Raw genomic sequence first — 25,103 nt, 5'->3', positions numbered from 1 at the left:
CACAAACTAATAGAAATGAAGGACAGAGGCACTTTCATCCTTGATAAATATTAGCACAATAACACTATTTTCAAAATGTCCCCCATAAGCATTTTCTTTTGAAAAAACGACCATTCCTCAACATATGAGGCACACAAACACATCTAAATAATGATCCCCCAAAAAGGGGAGCGACCCTTCCCCAAGGGGCCGCTCCCCGAACAACGAAAGTGGCAAAAAAAAAAAATTAAATCCCTAATATTCCAGCTGCACGATCGCACGATCGTGCAGCAGAAATGCTCTAAAGTTGCATCGAGGGAAAGGAAAGGCCTTTCCTTCCCCTCGATGAACGTTTCAAAATATTCCCCCCTGCCCCAGCCGCAAAACAAACCTCTTTCCAATCCGACGCGCAGGAAGCAAATGGCTTCCCTGCGCGTCGGTAAACAAAAGGAGCCCCCAGGCGGGGAGGGCGGGGGGAGGCAGGGGAAGGTCTTCCCCTGCCATCCCGGCTGAAAAGCAAAAAATCGGGCAGACTCGGGGGGAGCGCTGGCGCTTCCCCCGAGGGTGGGGCTCATGACAAGCTGGGCTCGTCATCAGCGTGCGAGCGCCCTGCTCCATGACGAGCCCAGCTCGTCATCAGCCCCGAAGGGGCTAAGATGTGTAAAGCAAAAGCAGGGCTTGCCGCCATTGTGAAAAAAGTAAAGAAACACAAAAAAAGCCACGTGGCTGCGTTCAGCAATCAAAACGAACAAACGAAAAGTGCGGCCACCATTATTACAGCTGAGGTGTGCAGCGTTGGTTAAATAAAAAAATAAAAAAAGAATTGTGGGAGAGCGTGTCCTGCCTGCAACAGCCGGCAGGAAACAGCAATTTAAGAAACTAGTGCTCAGAGGCTGTAATTAAAACATACTGAGGTGTCCTCATGGGAGGTTACAAGAAGAGAAAAGGCTGTACTATGGAGGGACTACTAAGCCCATTGACCAATGAAAAGCAACTATTTACATAGGACAGTGACAGGAGACAATTAAACAGATGGGCGGAGCTGCATGCCCATATCCTGAATACAATAGCAAGTACAAGATGGTGAGATGCACACTTGTGTACTCCCATTTTCATTGTATACATTATTTGACGTACTCTCTCATTTCAACATAGTAGGCGTGCTCACTTACTCCTCGCTCCGTCCAATTGCGCTGCAATATAGTGAGAACATGCGGTCCCCACATTACGATCCCCATCAAGCTGCACAGCCAGTCTCGAAACGAATCCAATGAATTAAATTCATAAAACTCCTCATTTATTCCACAATTTTATCCATTATAATTCATCCTCTTTAATCCTTTGTTTTCTTCAATTCATTTTACTCATTTTCTTTTCAATTCCGTATTATTCAAATATGCACAGGAATGATGAATGTTTCCACAGGTCACGCTTTATTGGAAATCACCCAATGCATTTCGGGAAAAATCCTTCTTCAGGGGTATCTATAATGCAAAAAAATTCACCAACAATTATCATGCTTACAATACAATGAACATGCTACGTGCACTCACATTGTACAACACTGTTAACTTTTTAAACACTCCTGTATTAAATTCCTGCTGTATGTCTATATGTACTGTCATCAATTTAAACATTTACCTCTGTTCAGTACTCCTGTTACCCAACCAACTCACGTTTCTGAAATCTAAACATCAACGCTGTTCTAACTGGTTCATAGCACCTTATTGATCCCTCCAGCCTGCCCTTAATCTTTACATGTTAACAATTTCTACAACGGGCTTACCGTGACATGTGCTAATCTGTCTCCGAGTAAGACACTTTTCAAAATCTCCACTCGTGTTTTCCCGCTATTTCTTTCCATCTCGCGGTAAAAAACGCGAAATGCTCCAGCTTATTCCATTGACAAAGACAGCATGACTGTTACCAACTTTACCTCACCTTTATTGCCTCAACTCCCCTCAGTTGAATTGTCATGTGCCAGCCAGCACGCGCTAAACTCAGCACCGGCTAACCAAGATTACTTATCAGCTCACTCTATGCTACCAGTTTGTTGCACTCCGTTACCCAGAATGCACCAATGATTAGATGACAAAAGCTCGAACTGACACTCTCCGCCCTGATAGCTCTACAATACTAATGTTCTAAACCAGACAATGTTCAGGACTTGAGTAACAATACTTAAAACGGCAAAATGACTGCTGTACATAAAATGTATTTCATGAGTGCATTGTAATCAGCAAATAATCATTGCAAAAAAAGTCCATTGCTGAATAAAGTTCTATTCCATGGTTGAAATTATGCATGACGGGGAAACATCACTACTGCCCAGTATGTTGATGTTAATGTCCCATTGTTTGAACCTGTTCAACTTGTCACTTCTCCTTTTGAGGTGCAATTGCTCCGTTTTTTGGAAGGAAAGTTAATTCAATACCAAATAAAAGATGCGAGATGCACATCTGTGTACTTCCAATTTCATTGTATACCTTGTTTGACGTACTCTCTCATTCCAACATAGTAGGCGTGCTCTCTTACTCCGCTCTCCGTTCAATTGTGCTGCAATATAGTGAGAACTACATTACGATCCCCATCAAGCTGCACAGCCAGTCTCAAAACAAATCCAATTAAATTCATAAAACTCCTCACTTATTCCACAATTTTATCCATTATAATTCATCCTCTTTAATCCTTTGTTTTCATCAATTCATTTTACTCATTTTCTTTTCAATTCAATATTATTCAAATAGGCATAGGTCATAGCCTGAATACAGCATGTCTCCAAGAGACAGCGCAAGCATTGCCTAGGCAATACCTAATGTTAGCAACTACTGACGAACTGGAGAACGAACAGCAATGCTGGAGAGATGGGATGGGTGTCTGTAAACGCATTTGAAAAAGCTAGGTTCATGTCCTTTCAGGTAGAGTGGACCTATGGAGAAGCGACAGGCTTGTTTGTGGTCCAAGGAAAGACTGTGTCACTGCCGATAGTAGAAACACCAGGAAGAAGAATTCACATTGTCCCTACAAATAGCAACAGCAAGCACTCGCGAAGCACATAGCTCTCACATTTGGGCTTTGCTAGTGCCATCTGGCGATACTCTACAGAGTCTGACTTTTTCCTGATGCTGTACAGAACCGTCAAATCATTTTTAAAAAATGGTGCAAATGACATGGCTGCTACTGACGGTCATGTGCTCCACTGGCATATGGTACAAAAGGGGGTGGTGATGGACGGAGCATCTGAACCAATCAAACACACAGACATGGCTTGGCAGTTCGGGCTGAACTGTTCCCAAGAGGCACAGGGTCAAGACTGATTTGCATATGGCCATGTCCGAACTGGGGTGGCTTGGTGAGCAAAATAACGATGGATTAAACCCAGATCTGTGACTGGGGGTAAATGTTTTTCCATTGTGCAATATTCCGTCCATCATCTTGTGTGTTCCACTGGCATATGTGCATGTGTGATGGCATATGCATGCTAGCTGAATAATGCAGGAACCAATTGCTTTTATATTTACGGATACAACATAGCGGATGCCACTTGAATCCGTAAATCAATTTTATTTTCAGTGCAAAAACTCTAAAAAAATTTAAATGTACCACATGGGTGGGTGGTAATGGCTGAATGAATGGAGGAATGGGTAGAGATGGGATGGGGAAATGCATCACATGAGGGAGGGAGAAACACAGTGGTCCGAAGAGAATCACACATTGAGAGAGGAATACGGAGAGCAGAATGAGGCACAGAAGAACATGCTGGGTGGGAGTAGAAGCATGTGAAAAAGTAAGCAGCCCACAAAAGTGACAGCCACACAGAGAGCAGGAGAGAAGCACACAAGGGTGAGGCAAACACAGAGCAGAAAGGCAGTTAATAAGAGAGAAACACAGAGTACAGTAGTGGGAATTCGGAATGAGCACACAGGTATGCAACGGACATGCTGTAAGCCATAGAAGTTCTTGGTAAGCCCATAAAAGGTATTTTGCAACTAGACAGATTGCACAGTCTGGTAGGTTCAACCTGAAAATGCTCCTTCTTGTGTTGTGAGTGTAGGAAGGGACAGTGTCGGCCGGCACGGATCAAGAATGGCAGGGCGAGGACGGTGCGGTGTTGGGAAGGAAGCAAAATAAAAAATAGCATTTTACTTACCTCCTTGCTGCGTCTTCCTCCTTGGGTCCTCCTTATTGCACCAGCTGAAACAACAGGAAGCACCCAGGTGGAGGCTTCCCTGTGCCAATCACAAAGCTTCATTGCAGAGTTATGATCGGTAAGCACCCAGGCTCCCCTGACCAAACACAATGCTGCAATGCAGAGTTGTGATTGGTCTGAGCACTGAGGTTCAGTGCTTATTCAGGGTATGGGTGCCTGGGCATGTTCTCCATTCAGGCTGTAATGCAGCCTGCATGGAGAACAGGGAAAGTGCGCATGAATGTTTGGCCGGCCCAAGAGGGCCTGTCAAACATTCACGCGAACTGAGGGAATAAAAACAACTTCTCCCCTCCCCTGTTCTGTCAGCAGAGCAGCCTCTGTGCCATGCCCACAAACAGGAAAAAGTTAAAATGATAATAACTTTCAGTTATTATCATTTTATTTTTCCTTACACTGCTGAAAAGTAGTGGGGCGACGATCCTCGCCTTAGCGGGAGAGCCGCCACTGCACTGACTCCTCCCATAGTCAAGAAAAGATGATTGCATCAGCCCTGTTGTAAGTCCTATTCAGTGCTTATATATAACAGGCATGTGTGCCTGGACTCTCAAAGTTATTTTAGGAGTCCCTACCAGCTGCTCTGCTGCATGCTGGGTTTCCCAAATACCAAGACTGCCAGATCCCTCCTTCTGTCTCTTTCTCCCACCACTGTATATGTCCTGCCTCTTTATCTCTCCCTTGCAGTTCTTTCTCCTCCCTATTTTTCCCTCCCTGACTGTTTCAAACCTACCAACTCACACGTTGTCACTGTGTGTCATACATAAGTGCTGGTGTCCACCACCTGCAAAAAACCAGCACAAACAAAGTGCTGGATCCAATGACCAAATGAAAAGGGGCGTGGCCGATGTAATTTGGGGCGTGGCTTACAAATACGCAAGCCTAAAATCTGAATTTAGCATAGTGTGCCGCCTGATTGGTAATATTCTGCTTCTGTCATTGCATCAGATATAAAATACAAGTAATATTACACCTACAACAAGCCAGGACTAATGGCTTTGCCAGTGATTGTTAGTTGCATAAGATATATAAGCAACAACAATGGCTTAATTATATATGGTGATGGACAAATTGGAGAGCCTAATTGGGACCCGTCTCAGCACCTGCTTTTTAGAACTGCCGGTCCTGAGCACTGGCAGGACCCGGCCCACTTAAATCCCTGGTTAAGAGACAGAACACATGATGAATCCCCTTCCTGGGTAAGGCAGCCTGCTGCTGCCCACAGGCAGCAGTGCACAGCAACAAGAAGAGGGGGGGGCGCTCGCCGACACTATGCCAGAGACATCATTGAGAGCGGGCCCTCATTTCGACCTCCCCGCCGGCCCGAAGAGGATGACATTGGATGACTTTATTAAAACATCCCACTAATTGGATTCATTGAAATAAATAAATCAGACGCTAATTGGACGCATCACCGCCATTATCCCTGCTTACTGACTTAGAGATAATGGCAGCGTGGTGCTTTTAACAGCAGCTGGGCTACTTTTATCCACTCCTCTCCCCAAGCCATGCACTCCTGCGCATTTCCAGTATACCTCCAAAGAACGACTGCTTTTGTGCTCCAGGCTACCTTAATGCTTTATTTCGGTTTTCTTTACTTTCTGTTGGCACGAGGGGCGTGCTCTCTAATGACATGCTGGCGCAGGGATGATTAGGATTGGCTGGAAGCCTGTCCCAGTTCCTGGCACGAGTGGAGGATTGAGCAGCTGTCCTCGAATGAAGTGGCATATTATCAAGGATCGGTGTTAAAATTATCGCCGTTTTATCGGCAGGAAACTGCAGATAAAACGGCGATAATGGGCTTGATAATACGCCCTTGTTAATTCCCCTAGAAGCCCATGTACTTGTGTTAACATGGGCTTCTATGGGAATTAACAAGGGCTTTAATATCAAGCATAGTGTGCCGTACGGCTGGTATTTTACTGTTTCTGTTGCTGCATCCAGATATTTTGATACCAAAAGTAACATTATACCTACAACAAGCCACGACTATTGGCTATATCAAGCGTTGTTAGTTGCAGGAAATAAATAAGCAACTATTATCTATGGATTTGTTTTATATAATATTGGAAACGCTTCCTTTCTGAAATGATGAGACTGTGAAAGAACTAAAAGGAGTCTCTTTGGAGTTACATCAAAGGCTTTGAGCAGTGGTACTGCTGCAGAGGTAAGATTTTTTCTTCACCTTGAGGGTGAGGACATAAATGGAGAGCCCGATAGGGACCCGTCTCAGCGCCCTGCTTTTTAGAACTGCCGGTGCTGAGCGCGGCAAGACCCGGCCCACTTAAAGCCCTATGTGAGAGGCAGATGCGAGGGCAAGGACCGGGGCTTATACAGGGTTTAAAATGTTGCTTATGGTACAGCATGTTCATATAGGATTAAAACACTTTGCACTGAATCGCTGGGGCCAGGTGAGAGTGGCACTGCTGTTTGCATGACCTTAATGCCCGCAGCTCCTTGTCCCCCTCTGAAGAATGGAGCCCTGGGCCTGGGCCCAACTCGTCCATGCCAAAGTCAAGCCTAACTGCTGGACACTTCATAGGAATTGGAAGTTTGATGTTTGCACTTTAGTCTTTGGATATAAAAATTGTAATTTCCTCCTCTGGACTAGGGAAGATGAGGGAGTTCCTAAAGGGCGGTGTCCCAGACAGTAAGTACGGCTGAGGCGGATTGAGTGCATGACAGAATTTAATTGATTTGCTACTGGCTTTCTCTCAGCCCCCTAGTAGCCTCTTCTATTCTAAATATATGGGAAACAACCTTTACAACGCAGTCATTACATCGCACTACATTTATAACGCAGTCATTACATCGCAACATCCTTTACAACGCATGTCACTACAAAGCAGCCATTATATTGCATGTCACTACAACGCATGACACTCAACGCATGTCACTACAATGCAGGCACTACATCGCATGTCATTGCAACGCATACCATTAGAACGCTTAGTACCCCTACACTATCCAACACTTACCCTACTGTTGCACCTCCGGGAGTTAGAATAGTAATTTTTAACTCTACACTATCCAACACTTACCCTTCTTTTGCACCCCCTGGAGTTAGGATAGTAATTTTTACCCCTACACTATCCAACACTTACCCTACTGTTGCAACCCTAGAGTTAGAATAGTAATTTTTACCCCTACACTATCCAACACTTACCTTAAATGCAATGTAATTGTATGCGTTATAAAGGTATAATGCGATGTAATAGAATGCGTTGTAAATGTAGTTTTAAAATATTTGTTGTAATGCATGCAATGTAAATGTATGCGTTGTAAAGGATGTTGCAATGTAAAAACTGCGTTGTAAAGGAATGCGTTGTAAATGTATGCATTATAATGTCATACATTCAAATATATAGCTTTATAGCTTGATGTTCTACATAAGGGGTAGAGGTCCAACTGTGGTCATCACATCTTGATAAGAGAAGCTGGTTGGGGGGCACTACATCACAGTGAACCTAAAACGTGCATTTACAATATTTATTACCACTATATTATCAAGGTAAGTAGTTATAGAGTTAAGAAGTTTGAATCTATATTTGCCTGCATTTTCTTACCTATATGAAATTGTGGTAGTTGTTATAGTGGATGCAATGCCACAATGTTGTTACACAGTACCAGGGGGCTGTTTTACCTTTCTTCAGTCTTTAGGTAAATATGATTAGATTATACTGCAGGTTTAACCTTCCATCCCTGGCATTTTCTAAACCATCATTAGACATTAGGACTGACATGAAGTGGAAGGAAGTCATACATTTTGTGTAGTGTTGCAAATAAGTACACATCTATCTTTAAATCCATACAATGGAAAGTGAATTGTCCTTGGCATTTGAAAAGGACTTAATAATTGCCACTTTTGTTTTAGAATATTACAAAGGAAGTATTATTTCACCTAGTCCACATAGCATTAGTAAATGTTTTACCTACTGTTCACTGTGCTTGACTCTTGGATTATAAGAATCCTACTATATTGTGTAAAAGTCATGGGGCTTCAATGCATTGGAAAGCATGATTGATCTAACACACCTTCTCCATCCCACTATAGGTTTCTCTGTAGATGAGACTTGTTAAGATCAAGGAACTGACACCTTTATCTTTATTCACAGGTGGCTGTACCTTTGATGAGCACTATAATAACTGCGGGTACAGTGTGGCACTGGGGACCAATGGGTTTACTTGGGAGCAAGTCAATACGTGGGAGAAGCCTCCAGCAGATCCAGTCGTGCCAACAGGTATGCAGATTAAATCTTATTCAAGATGTATGATTCCTTGTAGATATTCAGTGAGTCAACTGTTATAGGAGTGCACTGCCAGGGAAATTATTGATTTCTGAAAATGTAATGTAAATGTTTCACACCATAATCCAGTGTTCCACTTCCAAACACCCTGACCCCGGCCCCCCCCTCTTCACTGGCCTCCGCGCCTGCATTCCTCCTGTTTCCTGCGCTCCGGGGGGCTCCACCCCGCCAGGAGCCCCTCTTCCGGGGACCCCTACCTACGCTCCCTGCCCAGGGCCACCATGAGCCTAGAGCCGCCCCTGCTCCAATAGTCATGCATGTGACACAAGTGATGATGTCATCGGAAGTGATGTCATCAGAACTTTGACCCAGACGACCAGCCAATATCTAGTAATTGTATGAACGCAGTGGCACGGAAGAACATATTGTCTATGCGCCTTCTAGGCCTGTGCTCTACGGCCTCCTACAGATGGGCTCCTTCAAAGGAGGGGGGGACCTGCAGACTGTGCTCATACCACAAAGAATCATGGCCGCACCTACTGTGTTGTTGCCCCGCTATGGATGGCCCCAAAAGGCATTTATTAAAACCTTTATTTTTAAAATGGGGCACTAGGTCATGCTGGGAGGCGACGGCTCTGTGTTTTACCTCCACAGATATTCAAGCGCTTGCCAGGGTTGGAAAGTTTGTGAGACTCTTGGCTAATTTCTTTTCACCCTCCTCGGTTCCTACGCTTCCTTCCCCCCCCCTCCCCAAAAAAACTTATTACTGACTTTTTTCGTCCCCTTGTCTAGCACCTCTTGTTCCAATCTTTTCATTTTTGGACTTCAATAGTAACTTAACACTGGTAGTTTTAAAATTGTTTTTAAATGTATAGATTTTTTTCAAACGACAGTGTATTTCTTCAGTTTTGTTTCTTGATGCGATAATTGTGCTAATATGGATATTTCACAGCAATGGTTTTAATTAACTGTGCTAAACAAATAAACTAAACTAAACTAAACTAGTAATTGTATGTAGTTCTGAAACTCTGGCTGTATCATTTAAAATTAGTGTTTGTTAACACAGAAAATCATTCCGTAAACACAGGCAGACTTACTTTCAAATGACAAGTAGTCAGGCTGGTTAAATCACAGGCAATGCAAAACAGTAAATAACGATTGAAAGGAACAAAATAGTGGTATAAGTTACTACCGGTTTCTGCCTTCAAGTGTTGTGACAGATTGCCAATATCTAGCTAAAGAGATTTATTTGGATATTGTTTGCGAGTTAGGCACAACAGATATTTCGAGGTTTAACAGTCATCGACTAAGCTGTTCTGATTGCAAGAAGGGAGAGAGAGAAAGGCAGAAGAAAAAGAATAACTTAGGAGAAATGTAATGATTATTGTGAGAAGTGTAGAGAAGAAAAACATAAGTGGCTGTATATTTTGGTGCTGCTAGGACGTGTATTAAATTGTGAATGCCTATTCACTGACTCGGAAAACCAGTCAGTGGTTCCAACATAGCTACTTTCATATACCATGACATCACTTCCCCGCCACGGCTGCCTTACAGTGTACACACACTTCTTCCCAGAACACACTTCCTGTTCCTACAAACGCAAGTAACACACTTTAGCCGGTACCACCGGGAAACTGACTACAACAGTCACTTTTCACTACAAGCAACATTTGCATTTCAGCCCAGCAAACACTGCACAAGACACACAACCTTGGCTTGCCGACAAAACACTTATGTCACAAACAGTACAACTTATATGCACTAGCACAACAACCACATCCATGAAAAACAACATTTCGACCTGGTTTTAAGAATCGTTGTAAAGGGTTGTTTCCCAGTCATACCACTCTCCATGCCTTCATACGGTTAGTTAGTGTTACTTTACAAGCAATGCAGACTGTCCACCTCATTTAGGCTTAGATGGGCCGCCTCCCAGCCCCTCAGGTCTGCAGAGACTTTGGCCTCCGCTCCAATCTGAGAGGACCACCTGCCTTATTAAGGAATCACTTCCTGCCTGATGGGGACCTCTCTGCCTTCAGAGTATCTGCCAGTGCAGCGATGCCCTAAAGCAGGCTTCACCAACGGGTAGCTTGTGAGCTACTGGTAGCACTCCAGCTACCTGCGAGTAGCTGTCCTGCGTGCATCCCAGCCAAACAAATTAGAAGCTTTTGCTTGGTTAAATTAATATATGTATACCAAAATAGCAGTGTGCATGAAAATGCATCTGTTTTCCAAATCCATAATTTTCAAAAGATATTTAAAGCTGATATTTGAATGATAAATCATGTAACACTGGAAGACGTATTACTAATATTATTACCTCGGTGTTATTGCATTGGTGCCAGGGGCATTGCAGCTGTGGCTATTACGTATTACCATTGCAGAGGCATTCGAAATTCATAAAGCCTTTTTTACATGACTGCTGGCAGTCCTGCACTGAAGTGATCATGGCTGGTAATCTTGCAGAGGGTGGCCACTAATAATATCTTACCTGATGTGTACAACACAAATAATAATTGTAGCTCAGCGTGATTTTCATTGAACATATGTAGTTCTTATTAATGAAAAGGTTGGAGACCTCTGCCCTAAAGAAAGTGAAGAATGCTGAGTGGGCACCATATTTCTGGCCCCACTTGGTATACATGTTTGTTCAATGAAACAAATTCCCAAAGCAGGAGTTTGATATACTATAACAAAAAATAAAAATGCAACATCCTTGATGTTCAGGGAGTTTTCTCCCTGCTCTTGGGAGCCTTTCGTAGATTTCACCTGGACCTGGGCGGGAAAAAAGGAGTAAGCTTAGGTGCAACTGTCAAAACAAATCTGCATTCCTTCGGATAAAATCAGTTTGTATATTTTATTGTATTTTTTCTTTTAAATGTTTTTTTCTTTGTACATTTTATGGATATAGGGAACAGAAATAAAGGACTCTGACCTTGAGTAAGCTTAGGTATATGTCACAGTGACTAAAAGGCCGCAGGGCAAAGAAGCCCGAAAGGTCACGCGTTTCCACTGGATGAGTCAGTTGTGACTCTGCTGTCACAGACCCTCTGATTCCTTCAACTCTATAAGAGGAGGGACTGCGACCCTGATGGGGGTCATTACCACTTCGCAGAAGTGCTCCCATCCTACCAAACTCTAAAGGAGCACTGCAGTTTATTAGCCTAGAGTTTCTTCTGCTTGAAAAGGGAAATTCTTCTTTATTATTACAGTGTTTGATTATTACTTATTTTCAAAAATGTCTCAATTTGTTTTTTACCTTGTGACATTTTACCTCATACATAAGTGAGCAGAGATGAATTCATGTTCATGGTGAATCACACTAGTGACTAGAATTGCAAATGCACCAATTTTCCACCATGATCCACAGGTGGACGTTTTACAAGTTACAGTTACAATGTGATGGTTATTAGCTGTGTTGTTACTGTCATTGGTCCCGATTGCTCTCATCAGCATTCACAGGGCTTCAACTGTCCCCAGAAATAGATTCCACTTTGCCAATGTCTTACTACCTTGTTTCAGGAGTTAGCAACAGATCAATGGTTTGTGACCGTAATGGTAGTTGGCAAGTATTTTTACATTGTATGGGGGACCACAACAATGCGGTGGCTCCCTCTGCAAGGTCCCCTTTTCTTGACTTTTCTTTATATGTTGCACACTGAGTACACTTAACAAATTGGAAAGCCTTTTCCAACTCATACTGAGCGGTAAATGCATTGCAATCTGCATTTTTATGGTTTTAAAGCAGTGCTTAATTTGAGCCTGTAGTCTCTGGGCTCGGCACCTGCACTAAATTGTCAACACCGGCGCTTGTAGCAGTCTGCCACAAGGTAGCACTGTCTGAGATTAGCACAAAAACAGTCAATTATTAATTCAATATACATTAAAATTGACTATTACCTGCTGCCCAAGCCATTCTGTTAGTTTTGAGGGCCTGAAATAGTCTGAATTATCATTGGCAGCGCTGCCAGGGGCAATGTGTGGTACAAGCTGCAGTGCCCTCCTGAAGAGAGCCCTGGACCTTATTCTTTTACAAATTAAGCATTGGTTTAAAGCCTGTAAGTTTTTACATCACAGGATTCGGAAGTGCAAACATATTTTGTACATCAGGGCTCCTGCCCCATTGTCCATGAAAAAGCTAGTAGCAACCCTCCTCAAATAAATCAGATTTAGATCACACAGACAGGTTACTCTCCTAGCTGCTCAGAGAAACTTTTTAATAAAGCACATTTGGTCCAGCTGTCCGGATGCCAAGTAAAACTACACTTTTGTATTGAGTCAACCAGAATTCCGATATATCATGGACAGAACATCATTCATCTGTGCCAGAGAAAACCACTTACAGACTTCAGACAACAGACACAACAGAATACTGCATGTCCTTGGCCTCGCTGAGACTTTTTAAGCCTTAGGCCATGAAGCTCTACATGATGGCATGAAAGAGAGACAGTGGGTGGATGAGACCACCGGTTACATGTCCAAGATCCTCTTCTCTGATATACGGGAACAGGTCTTCACATGGACATGGTTGAGGACCAGTTTACTTCAACTTGCAGAGTTCCAAATGATAAACACTAAATTAGAACATAGGAATGCTGGGAGCTCCATTGAAAATAATGGAGTGCTCTGGGCTTATAATGGCCAGTAGTAGCCCGGAGCTCCAACATTCTAATATTTGTTCACAGCTCTTGCTGTGAAGTAAAGGCCTCATGGAGCCCTAGGAGATTTTATTCACCTTGGGCTCTGGAGGCCTTTGTTTTACAAATTAGAACATTCTGCCCTCTAGGGGTGAAATGTTCAAATAGCCTTAGCCCTCCGTAGCGGGCTTACCCAGCCATTAAAGCCCGCTCCCTTGTTAAAGGCCCTTGGGCTTTTTAAACTGTAGCAGGCCTTTAATGAGTGCTAGAGCTGGCTACAGTGGGCTCTAAGCCTATAATAGATCCTGACGACCATTCATATTAAGCTCTTCAACATAGATTCCGATACAATGCTACTTGTGTTTTTTAGCACACACACACATTCAAAACAAAATTATCACCTTTTTTTGGGTGCTATGACCTTGTCTCTGTAACTTATACAGATCGAAAAACTGTAATATCAGTTGTCAGAAATCTTTTGAATATGTTATAAACACCTTTTGAGATTAACCCTTTATTTTTTATTTTTTATCATAACATTTTACATAATTATTCAGTGTGTTTAAATTCTCCATTCTTCAATTGTCTCACAATCATTAAATGTGAAGAAGTTAAATTCACTGTGCCTCATGGTACTTAGGAAGCATCTAAGCATTTCAGAAAATCTCTCACTTATTTAGGCGAACAGTGAATTATCACAAAAAAATTAATATAATTGCAAAAAATCCTACTCTGCACAGCCCCCCTACAATATTGAGCTAAGCATGATAGAAAACACAAAAGATCTTGCTAACAATGTCGGAATTGTAATCTGCTCTATTCGGTGTATTTGCATCTCCTCATTGTTTCTTATTTCTAAAATGCCAAAAGCATGTGTATTATTTATGTTAAAATAGCTTCAGCTAGGGCCTTTCATATTAAATCCAATCATTTCACTGCTGTTTGCTGGAGTAACAGAAATTGAAATGTATTATTGCCTGGAATCAAATGTCATCCTTGTTTGTGTGCAATTGAAAGAAAAACTTAACTCCCGCTTCTGGTTTGATAATACACTCACTTATGGTATGTTGTTTGCCTGAAAGCTGAAATCTAGGTGCCTGCCTGGCGTAGTCAGTGTGTAATGGGCCTTAGTGAAAGGAAGGAAAAAGGCCCTATGGCCGCTGTTAGGACTGTTAAATACAGCAATATTCAAAGTTCAGGGGGCCCCTCAGACCTCTTGGCCAGGGTGACACTGCAATTATTTCTCCAATGGTAGCTACCCCCCAATCCCCCCCCCCCCCCGTGGCTGCCCATCATGAAGCCTGTGAACTTTAAAATAATTCTTTCAGTTTGACAGTCTGTCCACTTTTTATTGTCTGGCTTGAAAACGCAGCTGTCACCAGACAATGATGTGAGTAGCACTAGAGAGGGGCTTTGGTTCCGCCCAAATCCTGGGAGCCAGGAGTACATGCTGTGACTCAGCAGAAGTTGTGAGCTTCCACAAAAAAGTGCTTGATCATTTTGTTTATTTATCCAGCTGCTGAGCTTGAACTTTCAGAGGCACACACATGACATTGTAATGTTTTTAAAGTGTCTTAGGTGAGTAGATAATTTCTGATGTTTGTCTTTCACTTGACGCAGCACAGATGGTAGGAGTGTGGTCATTAACCTACATGGATGTTTAGGTCTGGCTTGATAGTGAAACTGTCACCTGACTATTTAACCTACACCAATATTATTCCACAGTTCTTTACCTTCACACAAGTATGTGTGCTATTTACTTGCAAGGCTTCACATTACAATTCAACATTCCTTTAAAATCGTCTTTCTTAAATGTTTTCATTAGGAATTAAAACGCAAGCCAGACCTATTGGCTTTGTCAATCTTGTTGTATATCTTTTGCCTGGAACCAAAATGGCACTTATTTGTGAGCATAATGTCACTGGTGTGCTGCCCATTCGCTGTACTTTGAAAAGCGCTCTGTTACTACTGGTCTGCAAAACAACAACAACAACAACATAGAGAATGGCTCTTCCTGGAGGTTAATACAATTCCTCTCCCTGCAGTGTTTGCTCTCCTTGCAAGTACACCCAATGCAATACATGCACCATGGAAAACCACTCATTTCATTTATTACTTTTTTTCGGTCATTTAGACCTAGAAAGCACAAGGATAAAAACATACCATTTACACATAATCGACACTTGACTTTAACACATAGGAAGGGTGATTCCAGTGACAGTTCATAATCGTGGTGACACTAAATTTAGAAAGATGTTATACAATAAATAAGTATTTTTAAAATATAAAGCATCTAAGACAGAATTAAACTAATACCGATTAATAAAAAGAAAGGGTCAAAACGGCCCTCTACCTATTTACAATTAAAAACCATTAAAAATAGAAAACCAAGAACACATGAATACACCTTTGAACTTTCTCACAAGAGACCGAAAAGTAGACTGTCAAAATGGCGTCAAACACTCCACTCTAATCTTACTGTATGATCTAAGGCACTCAGCTGCCACCTACAGACAAAACTAGGTTACTTCAGAATAGTCTCAATAATCAGCCCACAAGTAAATTTAAGCACGTGACCTTTGCGTCAGCCACCAATCACTACAGCAAGTGCCTTAATCACCCATGCTAGCTCAATTCTAGCTCAGTGCTACTTTTTATAGCTGCTTGCTTGCTCGTTTTGCGACTTATTAACTGACTTTCTGACATTTATAAAGTGCACACTCCCCTGACAGGGTCTCTGAGCCCTCATCAGGGCTTTGTGTTGAGTTCTTTCTAACCATGGTGCTGTCATTTTGACTGTTTCCATTTTTGTTCTCTGCAGTGTGCTATTTACCCCAGGATATGGTCCAGGCTGAGTAAAGTTTTAAAATAATACATTTCTCTGCCTGGCTCTGCCTTTGTGACTTTTACTGACACACTTCTCAACGAAACCCCCGTTGAGCTTGCTGGGGGCTCAACATGTTCCATCTCCAGTCCCTCAAACCCCGGAGGCTTCGAAAAGCCAATTTATTTGTCCTTGTTTCGGGATCTGAATTCTGCGAGGGCAGAAGAAAGAGCTCAGCTTTAATTGAAATTGCTCAGCTTTAATTGAAATTTCTGTCTCTTGGAGCCATGGGAAGGGCCAGCGCCTCAGCAGCTGCATCTGTGCCTGTCTATCGCAGGCTGCTTTGAACTTTATTTGAATTCTCCAGGGTAAGCTAATGAGAGCGGCAGAGAGTTTCCAAACTTTTAGACCTGGCAATATTAATTAGCTGGCTGTTTCTCCAATCAGTCGAGCGTTTCGTAATGCCTATACTTGGGATCCACCTTAAGGGGAAGGAAGCCCCAGAAACTGCTGATGGGTCTGACACTTAAACAAAAAAAACTTTAAAAATAAATGTTATAAAGACCGGTGAATGCATCAAGTTGTTCTGGGAGAGTGGGCATGCAAGAGGCAAGAGTTGTTGTGCCAGATGTACTGAGCCCGTTGCGGTCACGGTCACAAAATAACAGGGTTTGCAACGCCTAAAGGGCCATTTTAAATTAGCAAACCCCATTTTTATCAGTTGGAAAAGTTTTTCCCACTCTTCAAATAGGTTCTGTGACTGATATCAAATCGCTACTTGGAGTGAGTGTGAAGGGGGGTCATACATATATAATTGTCTCCACACACTAATAATCTAATAAAGAGAACTCCATATGTTTCCAAAACAGGTATACAAAAAGATTAACATTTCAAATGTTGAAAACTATAGATGCTGTAAACTCTTGGCCCTGTTTACATGCAGTAAACCGCAATATGTTTGTATTTAGCCATGCTGTTGAGTCTGTGTGAAATTAATGGGAGGGGTCCAGTGTACGCGAATCTACTTTTTATTGGTGCCCACTATGTAACAATACCCTCTACTTCTGATTGAGCTTGCCTTCACCAGTGCTGCCCCAACGCTGCCTTCCTATCAAATGCCCTTCTACTCCGCAACTTCCTGTCCAGTCCCTTTGGCAGGAAGTGATTTTCAGTGCCATTGCAGTGGACATGGAAGGCTTCCAAACTGTGTTGCCCTTGTCATGACTTGACAGCCAGAGTTCTATTCTCATAGCATGCAGTGGCGGCTCCTCCACTTAGGCGGAGGTGTGTTGATCCACTGCTCTGTGAGCAGTTCAAAAAGTACAAGTAAAATGATATTAATGAAATCTTAATATAATTTTATTTCCCCGTGCTGGCATAGGTGCTAGGCTGGCCAGAGCAGTGGCAGGAGTGGTGGGCACTCTCTAAGTGCGCATGACAGTTTTCCAGCCTTCTTGGGTGTGCCAAATAGTCATGCGCACTTTGCATGTTCTCCACCCTGCTGTATTACACAGCCTGAGTGGAGATCAGACAGAGGATTCCAGTACCTGTCTGAGCACCGAACAATGACACTCAGACCAATCCGGATGCTGCTGTCATGCTGGGTAGAGTAGCGTTGTGATTGGCTAAAGGAGCCTGTGTGCTTCCTGCGTCGACGACTGAAGAGGACCGAGAGCTGGCAGCCAGCCTGCAGGTAAGTGGATATTTGTTTCACCCCCGCCTCACCACCCCGTTAAGCAGCAGACACCAGTGATAGCATGTATTTCTGACATGAAGTAAGTTTAATCACATTTGTTTTCATAAAGTTGGTCCATGAAGGAAAATTTTTAAATTAGTTAAAAAACCAGAGCTGCGTGGAAGATATATTCTCTACCAACAAAAAAACATATTTACTTATGAAAAGCGGCAGATGTTCTTGCAAATTGGATCTTCAGCTCTGGGAGGTGGGAGAGGGATTACACCGATACGATCGCATCTAAATGGTAGATGCTTATTATTTTCCTTCAAAGCACTACAAATGCAGGAGACGACTCGACTAAGACAAAAACAGACAGAAAAGCCACAGCTGTGTTTCATTTTTCGAGCTGAAGGATTCATTGAGATTGCTGCAATGCAAAATAGGAAATTAGAAGAAAGACTCAGAAAGTGCCACATCTTGGGCTCCTCTGAAATGCACCCTACTTGGGCTACAATATTGAAATCCAATACACTTTTTCAATTGTTTCACTTATTTGTTTTGTAAACTGTAATGTTAAATATAAACCATACAACTTAAAATTTAAGCGTCATAACAAATAAAATGACAATTTGCTAATGAATAAATTCCAGACTCAAACTGTAATCAATGATTTTAAATGACAAAATTAAATATGACACTTTCTTCTTGAAAGTTTCATAATGACTAAACTTGTAAAACAGATCTATAAAATAACTTTATCAAAATTCGGTGAAGTAGTTCCAGCATGTGTTTTCTTTCCAGACCTATCCAGTTAAACACAAATGACATTTGTTTTTTAGGTGATTTTATCATTTTTTAAAAGCAGCCCATATTCCTTAAAAGAAAGTACCGGCTTAGATTTGTTTTGTTGTTGCCATTTTTTGACACTTCACAAAAAGAAAGCAGGGGTCTCATGGGCTACAACCAACACACCCTACAAAGCTGCCAGCATGATTCTTAAAGAGAAGTGGTACTCTTTGGGATCAGCTACCAACATCCTTTAAGGAGTTAGTAACTGATCAACTGGTTTGCGCATGGAATTGTGGTCATAAACCATTGATATATTCAATATTGAATGTAAAAAAGTCTCTGTGATTCAATCAAGGTGGAGGGTGTTGAAGTTTCAACCTGCAGTGTGATTGTAGTTCTCATCAGCACAATGGCCCTCTGTCAAAGCAGCTCGTAATGCAATGTAAGGTGGATTTTGTGAAGCACTGCTTGTAGGGTGACCAAGCGTCCCGGTTTTGCCCGGACGGTCCCCATTTTTCGCAAAGTAACCCGGTGTCCCAACACTTTCCTCCAAACAGAATAAATGTCCCAGTTTTTTAGTAGTGGTGGCGTACATACTGGTATTAAAAAGATGTGCGCATGCTCACTTCTCAAAATATTACAGCGTGATGTCACTCCAGATGATGCTGTTGTGAGAAGGGAAATCCTTTAAAGAGAGACATTTTCTCTCAGGATTTCCCTTCTCTTTCTTCAAGGCAGCAAGAATGTCATTATGCCACCCATGGGGGCAACAGAGTTTCCAAACCGCCAGCATGACCCTGCTCACTGGAGTCAAAGGTCACTGCCTCCACCAAGATCGAGCCATCCATTAGTGTAAACTGTAGTCCTACTCCTCTGTTTATGACCTGTCCCGGCTTTTTTCTTTTGGGAATCTGGTTACCCTAACTGCTTGTCACCCATGAGGGTGTCCCGGCGCTGAGGCACCTTGGTGCATTGTTACCAGTTTAAGCATCTCCACGTCTGCTCCCTCCTCAGAAAGTGAAAAATGACTTTCTGAGCAAGCAACAAACCAGGTGAAGGTTAGCGGCAGAAATCATTGTTTCTTTGTTTCCCCTGGAATTGACTGATTTCTTAATGACTGATACATTGTCATTTAATGCACTTCTGGATTTTGCACTATGTGAAGTTGGGCTATGACCACTGCAATTATTGGGCACTCATGTTGATGATACTACACTAAGATACATTGAAGAGGGCCATTGTTCTGATGAGAATTGTAAACTCATTGTGCCGCGAAATGTCACCACCACCCACCCTTGGAAGAATTTGGATTGATTCTTTAGAATACCTCAGAGACTTTTGTAGAAAGGGTTCTATTGTGTGAAAATTGTGAATAGCGACCTCGACTGTATTTCGTGCCTTTATATGTCTGTGTATATAATATTACAAATGGGAGCACTCTGCCGACTGCACTATACCATGCATTGTTGTGTAGATCTGGTTTATTTACTACTGCTGACAAAATCAGTGGCATCATCTATGCTTGCGTAAGTCATTGAGCATTTTTCTGGATCTATACCATCATTCACTAACTGTCCCATTGGGTATGGAAAATGATGAGCATCCTAAATTAACCAGGCTCTATATTTGGGACTACCCACAATGGGGATACCATTCACTCTGGCACTGTCTTTTCTTTGAAAGGGCCTGCTCTCTCCCTAGCCTATGTCCCTTTTTCTATATTTTCCTTTACTATGCTTGGGTTCTCAATTATTGACTTCATATTCTTGTATGACCTGAATGTGAAGGGCAATTGTACGGGATTTTAAAACCTCGCTGAAAGCCCTACAATAGCCGTACCGCACCATTTCTCCTGTGATATCCTTTCCATATGTTCTTAGTTTGACACTGATATAGGTGAAATGGCCAGCTGTGTGGCGTTATCTGTCCCAAATCCTTTGTCACATTTTCTTCTGTTGTGTCTGCCTCCGCTTCTCCCTTTGCCCTCCTCTGCAGGCCAGAGATGGGGAATCTAGTCTACTGTTTCTTCAATTGTTTTTTCTCATCTGTTGCTCCCCTTGCTATTTTACACTCAGTGGCTGCTTTCCCCCCCTCAGCAGCTACTACCCAGATACCCCCACTTCCAGGCTGGTCCCATCGTGCATCACCTTTCTACAATCACCTATTTTTCTGTTGTGGTTACCTTCTTCTTCTTCCTATGTTCTCCGGATGGGCTGGGTGATATGGCCTCTGCCCTACTGTTTCTTGAATTTTTTTTTCTCGTGTGTTGTTTCCTATGCTCTCCGGTACAGTGTCTTCATATCCACCTGATTTTGCAAGCTGCTCCCAATGTGCAGTCACCTTCTTCATATTTCTAACAAGCGACGGTCAGGCCTCTATTTCCCTTGCTAATAGAATGGGGCTTCTAATTTGGCAGGAGCTTGTACGTCTCTGGCTTCCCTCTGACTGGTTTTACCAAAAGGACTGCTTGCGCTTTGTTACTCTTTTTCTTTCTGCTATCGTTTGTGGGTGTAACTTTAATGTCCTCATGATCCCACTCCATTACTGGCCAGGGCTGCATTTCTAGTCTAAATCCGTCATTGTAGCTTAGCCATGCATCACACTTAGACAATCTTTAGGTTTCGTGAAACTTCGCCTTGTACAGCCGAAGAGCAACCTCACAGAAAAAGAACATCCCACAAAATTACAAGCCAGAAGCTAGAACATGTTCAGCCAAATATCAAGGTTTTATTCTCTTTCCTAACTCTTTTCTTCTCTCTCTTCTCTACATCTTTTTTATCCTGCACCAGTAAATCCAAGAATGTCTGCTATATCTCTAAAGTTATTAAAATATCTATATATTCTTTCCCCCTAACCTTTCTTTTACTTAAAGAGGGATCATGTGGGCTAACCCTGTCAACCTTGCCACCATTGCCACCTTGTGATGCCTCAGGCAACTGCTTAAAGCCTAACTTTGCCTGATATTGCCCCTTGTCCTGGCCAAGATTCCAAAGGTTTCTTGACCTGTGCCATGATAGGCATACCTTTGGGATTCCCAATTGCCTTTCTGCTTGGATGATTAAACCCCACTACTCATGCATTGCTGTACCCAGCTTGTGTGTTGGCCACTGTGTTGGCATATAGTGGGTTAGTATTCTGCAGCACTTGCCCATGGCCAAAGGCTGGGCCATATTTATGATTACCCACCCCTCTGAAGTTCTGTGTTGCGTTGGGACCCACTGAACCCATGGGGTACTGGATAACCAGGTGTTTTCACACGCCACTGAACCTTGCTCTAATTTTGAAGACCGGGGGGGGGGGCCTTCCAACTAAAGTGGTTGTTGTCCTTTTGCATGGGCATAACCCCTTTAGATGTTACCCCAGAACCTGATGCATAGGTAATATTGGGACCATGCTGCATTACTAGCCTCACATCTCTTGTACATTTAGGAGCTGTCGGTATGTGTAGGTAGCATATGCCCAACCAAGGTCAAGGCCATTCCTCCTCCCCAAGGCTACGTCTACTACTGAACACCTCCTTCTGCTTTCCCATTTGTATCCCTGAGCTTGCACTGCTGCATCTACTGCCTCTTGTTTCTGAAGATGAGCTTGCTTGTGCTCTGTTCACACGTCCCTGGTTACTATTTGTTTCTTCTTCAGTGCTGTTGGGTTCTGAAGAGGTGCCTTGACCAAGAGTGGCAGTGGTGCTTTCTGATGCCAGACCTGACTACCTCATAGTTCCTTTGCATGTCTGATTGTTCACTGCAACCGACACCACCATCCTTGGCTTCTTTCTCACTTGCCTCTGATCATGCTTCCCTTCTATTTTCACTAGGGCGTCTCCCTTTTCTGTGAACTTCACTTGTTGGCTCACCATTGTCAAGCACCTTGTGATGTGTATGAATCTCTGCATATTCATTCTATGAGTTGGGCTTCTTGGCCTGCTTCCAGGGTAGGATCCTGCTGCTTACCTCTCTCCTGGTATCTTCCGTCACTCCTCTTACTCTTGCGTTGGAAGCCATGTAGTTTGTTAGTGATGAAATAGGTGATAGCTTCTTCCTTACTTTTTGGGTGGGTGTCAGTGCCCACGGCATCTTACTCCAAGAAAGTCTGTCCTTCTGATCCACCATGAGGGATTCCCTGAAGCTTAGATCTGTGGGGAGTGGGGGGGTCTTCTCATCTGTTCGCACTTAGTTCCCAACTATAAGTCAGCTGCTCTTGTTTTGCCTTCTAGGAAGGTTGTGTCACCAGAGGCCTTTGTGCCTCTACCCTAACTGTGTTTTTTCGGCAAATAGTCCTGAGTCTGTGATCCCGGCTGGGAAAGATCATATCACCTGGGGCGTATTTGTGTGTCTTCATTTGTCCCTCTACCAGTACCTAGCAGATTTGACCACAAATAGAGCACTCAATGGGAAGTCTCTTAGCCTGTGTCCTGTATGCAGGTGAGCCACACCTGCCCCTGAGCTATCCTGTTACTTTTTAGCTATTTCTTCTGCACCATTGTGTCCTTCAGGGCATCTGAGCAGTGCATGGATGCCCAGTGCTCCTTCCTTATACTCTGATTATGTGGGGGAGGATTCACTCTCTTGATTTTACCTGCTTCGAACTCCAGAGACCCTAGAGCTTCCTATTTTCCACTTGATACGCCCCCATTTGGTTTGTCATACAACAGCGAGGTCTGATCCTGGACTGCTTCTCTTCCACAGTACTTTCCCAGCAGTCCCTTCTCTGTTTGCTCTGCTCGGTGTGCTCCACGTTGAGGCGGGAATAAATTAATACATTCCCAGGTTCATGGTCTCTACTGAAACTTCTTGGACGCTGCACCTGCCCTGCAGATCTCCTATTGCTGATCCTGGATATTGCTTGAGTCACACAGTTGCTCAAGTTGAGATGATCGTGACTCCACTGCAGGTCTTCCCAAATTCAGTGTATTTTCCCTGGTAACTGAAACTTTGGACTGTTTTACTCAATGGCAGAGTGGTCCTTGCTTTGATTGTTTTCAGTGTGGCAACTGTCGCTGTCGTCTACTGGCGGTGTTTTATTTTGGGCCAGGCTGCATCCCGTAGACTCTTTCGAATGCTTTAGGGGGCTCTAACTGTTTGTGCCATAAGGTGTTCGTTTTGTTGTTTCCATTCCTGTTTCCTAGGCTTCGGTTACTCTTTCGCGTCCTTTTAATACAAACCTTCCTGACATGGGAAGCAGACTTTCCTGGCAAAGGGGTAGACCGGGGGCTCTTGTACAGATTGCTTTGTTGTTTTGGGTCTTTGCTTGAATGAGTGTGTGGGAACAGCCAGGATTTTACCCATCTGTAGAGCGTATGCAGACATGCAAGATCTTTCTCCTTTCCTGGAGTGAAAGATGCAGCAAAATCATCATCACTTCCTGGAATGGAGCCTGGTCATTCTAGTATAAAAATGATCATTGGTGGACAGGGGATGGTTTGAAGAAAAATGGTTTAACACAGCTTTCAATGGAGATGCTTTCTCCTGGAGGGACTGCAGACCAGCAGTACTTTTAAAACATCGCACACAAGGTCAGCCTTGGGCTAATTCGGTCTGTGTTTTGCAATAGCTAAAAAGACTGCTATCTTGACTTATTTAGCGCTGTATAAAACTACTCCCACTGGCTCTTTCTGGGCTCCCTTATGTCTTCCCTCTCGCCCTCCTCCCCAACTACCCCTATTCCGCAACCGTACACAGGAACCCCCCGGGTTCACCCGAGATAATATCCTTGTAATCAGTAATGTGTTTAGATCTGCAAATGGATGATTATATTTGGTTCTTTTCTTGAACGCACTGTTGTTCCACAAGTATCTTTCTTATTTTGACTCTCTTATACACCACAACTGTTGCTCCCCCTATCTTTGTATCCCCAAAGAACAATAAAATACTTTCGGAAAAATAACGACTCCCCCAATGAGGTACAAGGAGACAGGAGTTCAGGAGACACAGATAGAACTGTAAACACCTGGAATAAGCATGTCAATCATACAGCTGTCTATCAGGAAACAGTATTAAATTAATTCCACTCATCTTGGAATGGAATTACCTAAAGTACCTCGAATGTGCATAAACACAGGTATAGGTTAGGTATGTGCGAGGTTCCCTGGAGATGAAATAAAAAAATGAACGTAAACCTTCTTAAGGCTGAGTTCACATTTTTAAAAAAGCCAGATACATACATCAATACACACATTCGTGCATAGCTACAACTTTCTGTTAATGGCACAGGTTGAGGAGACAAGCCCTTTATCAGTTGTGTGAGGCAAAGTAAATTTCTTTTTCACGTAACTTGGGCAGTGTTGTATTGTAACTGCGAATACCTGAAGAATACTGGTACTTTTAGTGTAGGCATAGTAACTGTACAATTAGATTCTTGTCTTCCCTCAGGAGCAATTGCTTGCTTTTACATTGTATTGCTGATGACCTGTTCACGCTTCATCAAATGTAGATGTTAATTACACCAGGCAACATTTTACTTATGCTTTAGCAATCTTGCAAAATTCATGAATATCACATTAAATGAAATCCAGAACATTTCTTAACATTTTTGTCTGAGGAAGTCTGATTGGAGTAAAAAAATGTCTCCAGAAATATTTAATGCTTCTACTCGAACAAGTGACTTTTGCATGCAATCATTTGAGATACCAGCAAACCACCTTTTACGTTATTTTTTGTGATTCTGTGTAACTGTTCCTAACTTTAATTTTAAAAGTATGTAATTTTGTCCAGTGCTATCGTAATCTGATAAAGGAAACAAACAAAAG

The 25,103-nt window shown here is 42.8% G+C and overlaps 1 protein-coding gene across 1 annotated transcript in view; it reads left to right on the top strand.

Annotated features, from left to right (window-relative positions):
* The window catches only part of PTPRT (protein tyrosine phosphatase receptor type T), a 1,693,536-nt gene that overhangs the window by 360,043 nt on the left and 1,308,390 nt on the right, over window positions 1-25,103 (top strand). The window contains exon 2 of the mRNA XM_078652140.1: window positions 8,299-8,424. Within this exon, the coding sequence (XP_078508266.1) occupies window positions 8,299-8,424 (126 nt within the window). The remainder of the gene's footprint in view (window positions 1-8,298; window positions 8,425-25,103) is intronic.

This window comes from Lissotriton helveticus, chromosome 7 (assembly GCF_964261635.1).
Source record: "Lissotriton helveticus chromosome 7, aLisHel1.1, whole genome shotgun sequence".
Classification (NCBI taxonomy): domain Eukaryota; kingdom Metazoa; phylum Chordata; class Amphibia; order Caudata; family Salamandridae; genus Lissotriton; species Lissotriton helveticus.
This window is presented reverse-complemented; position numbering and strand designations above follow the sequence as displayed.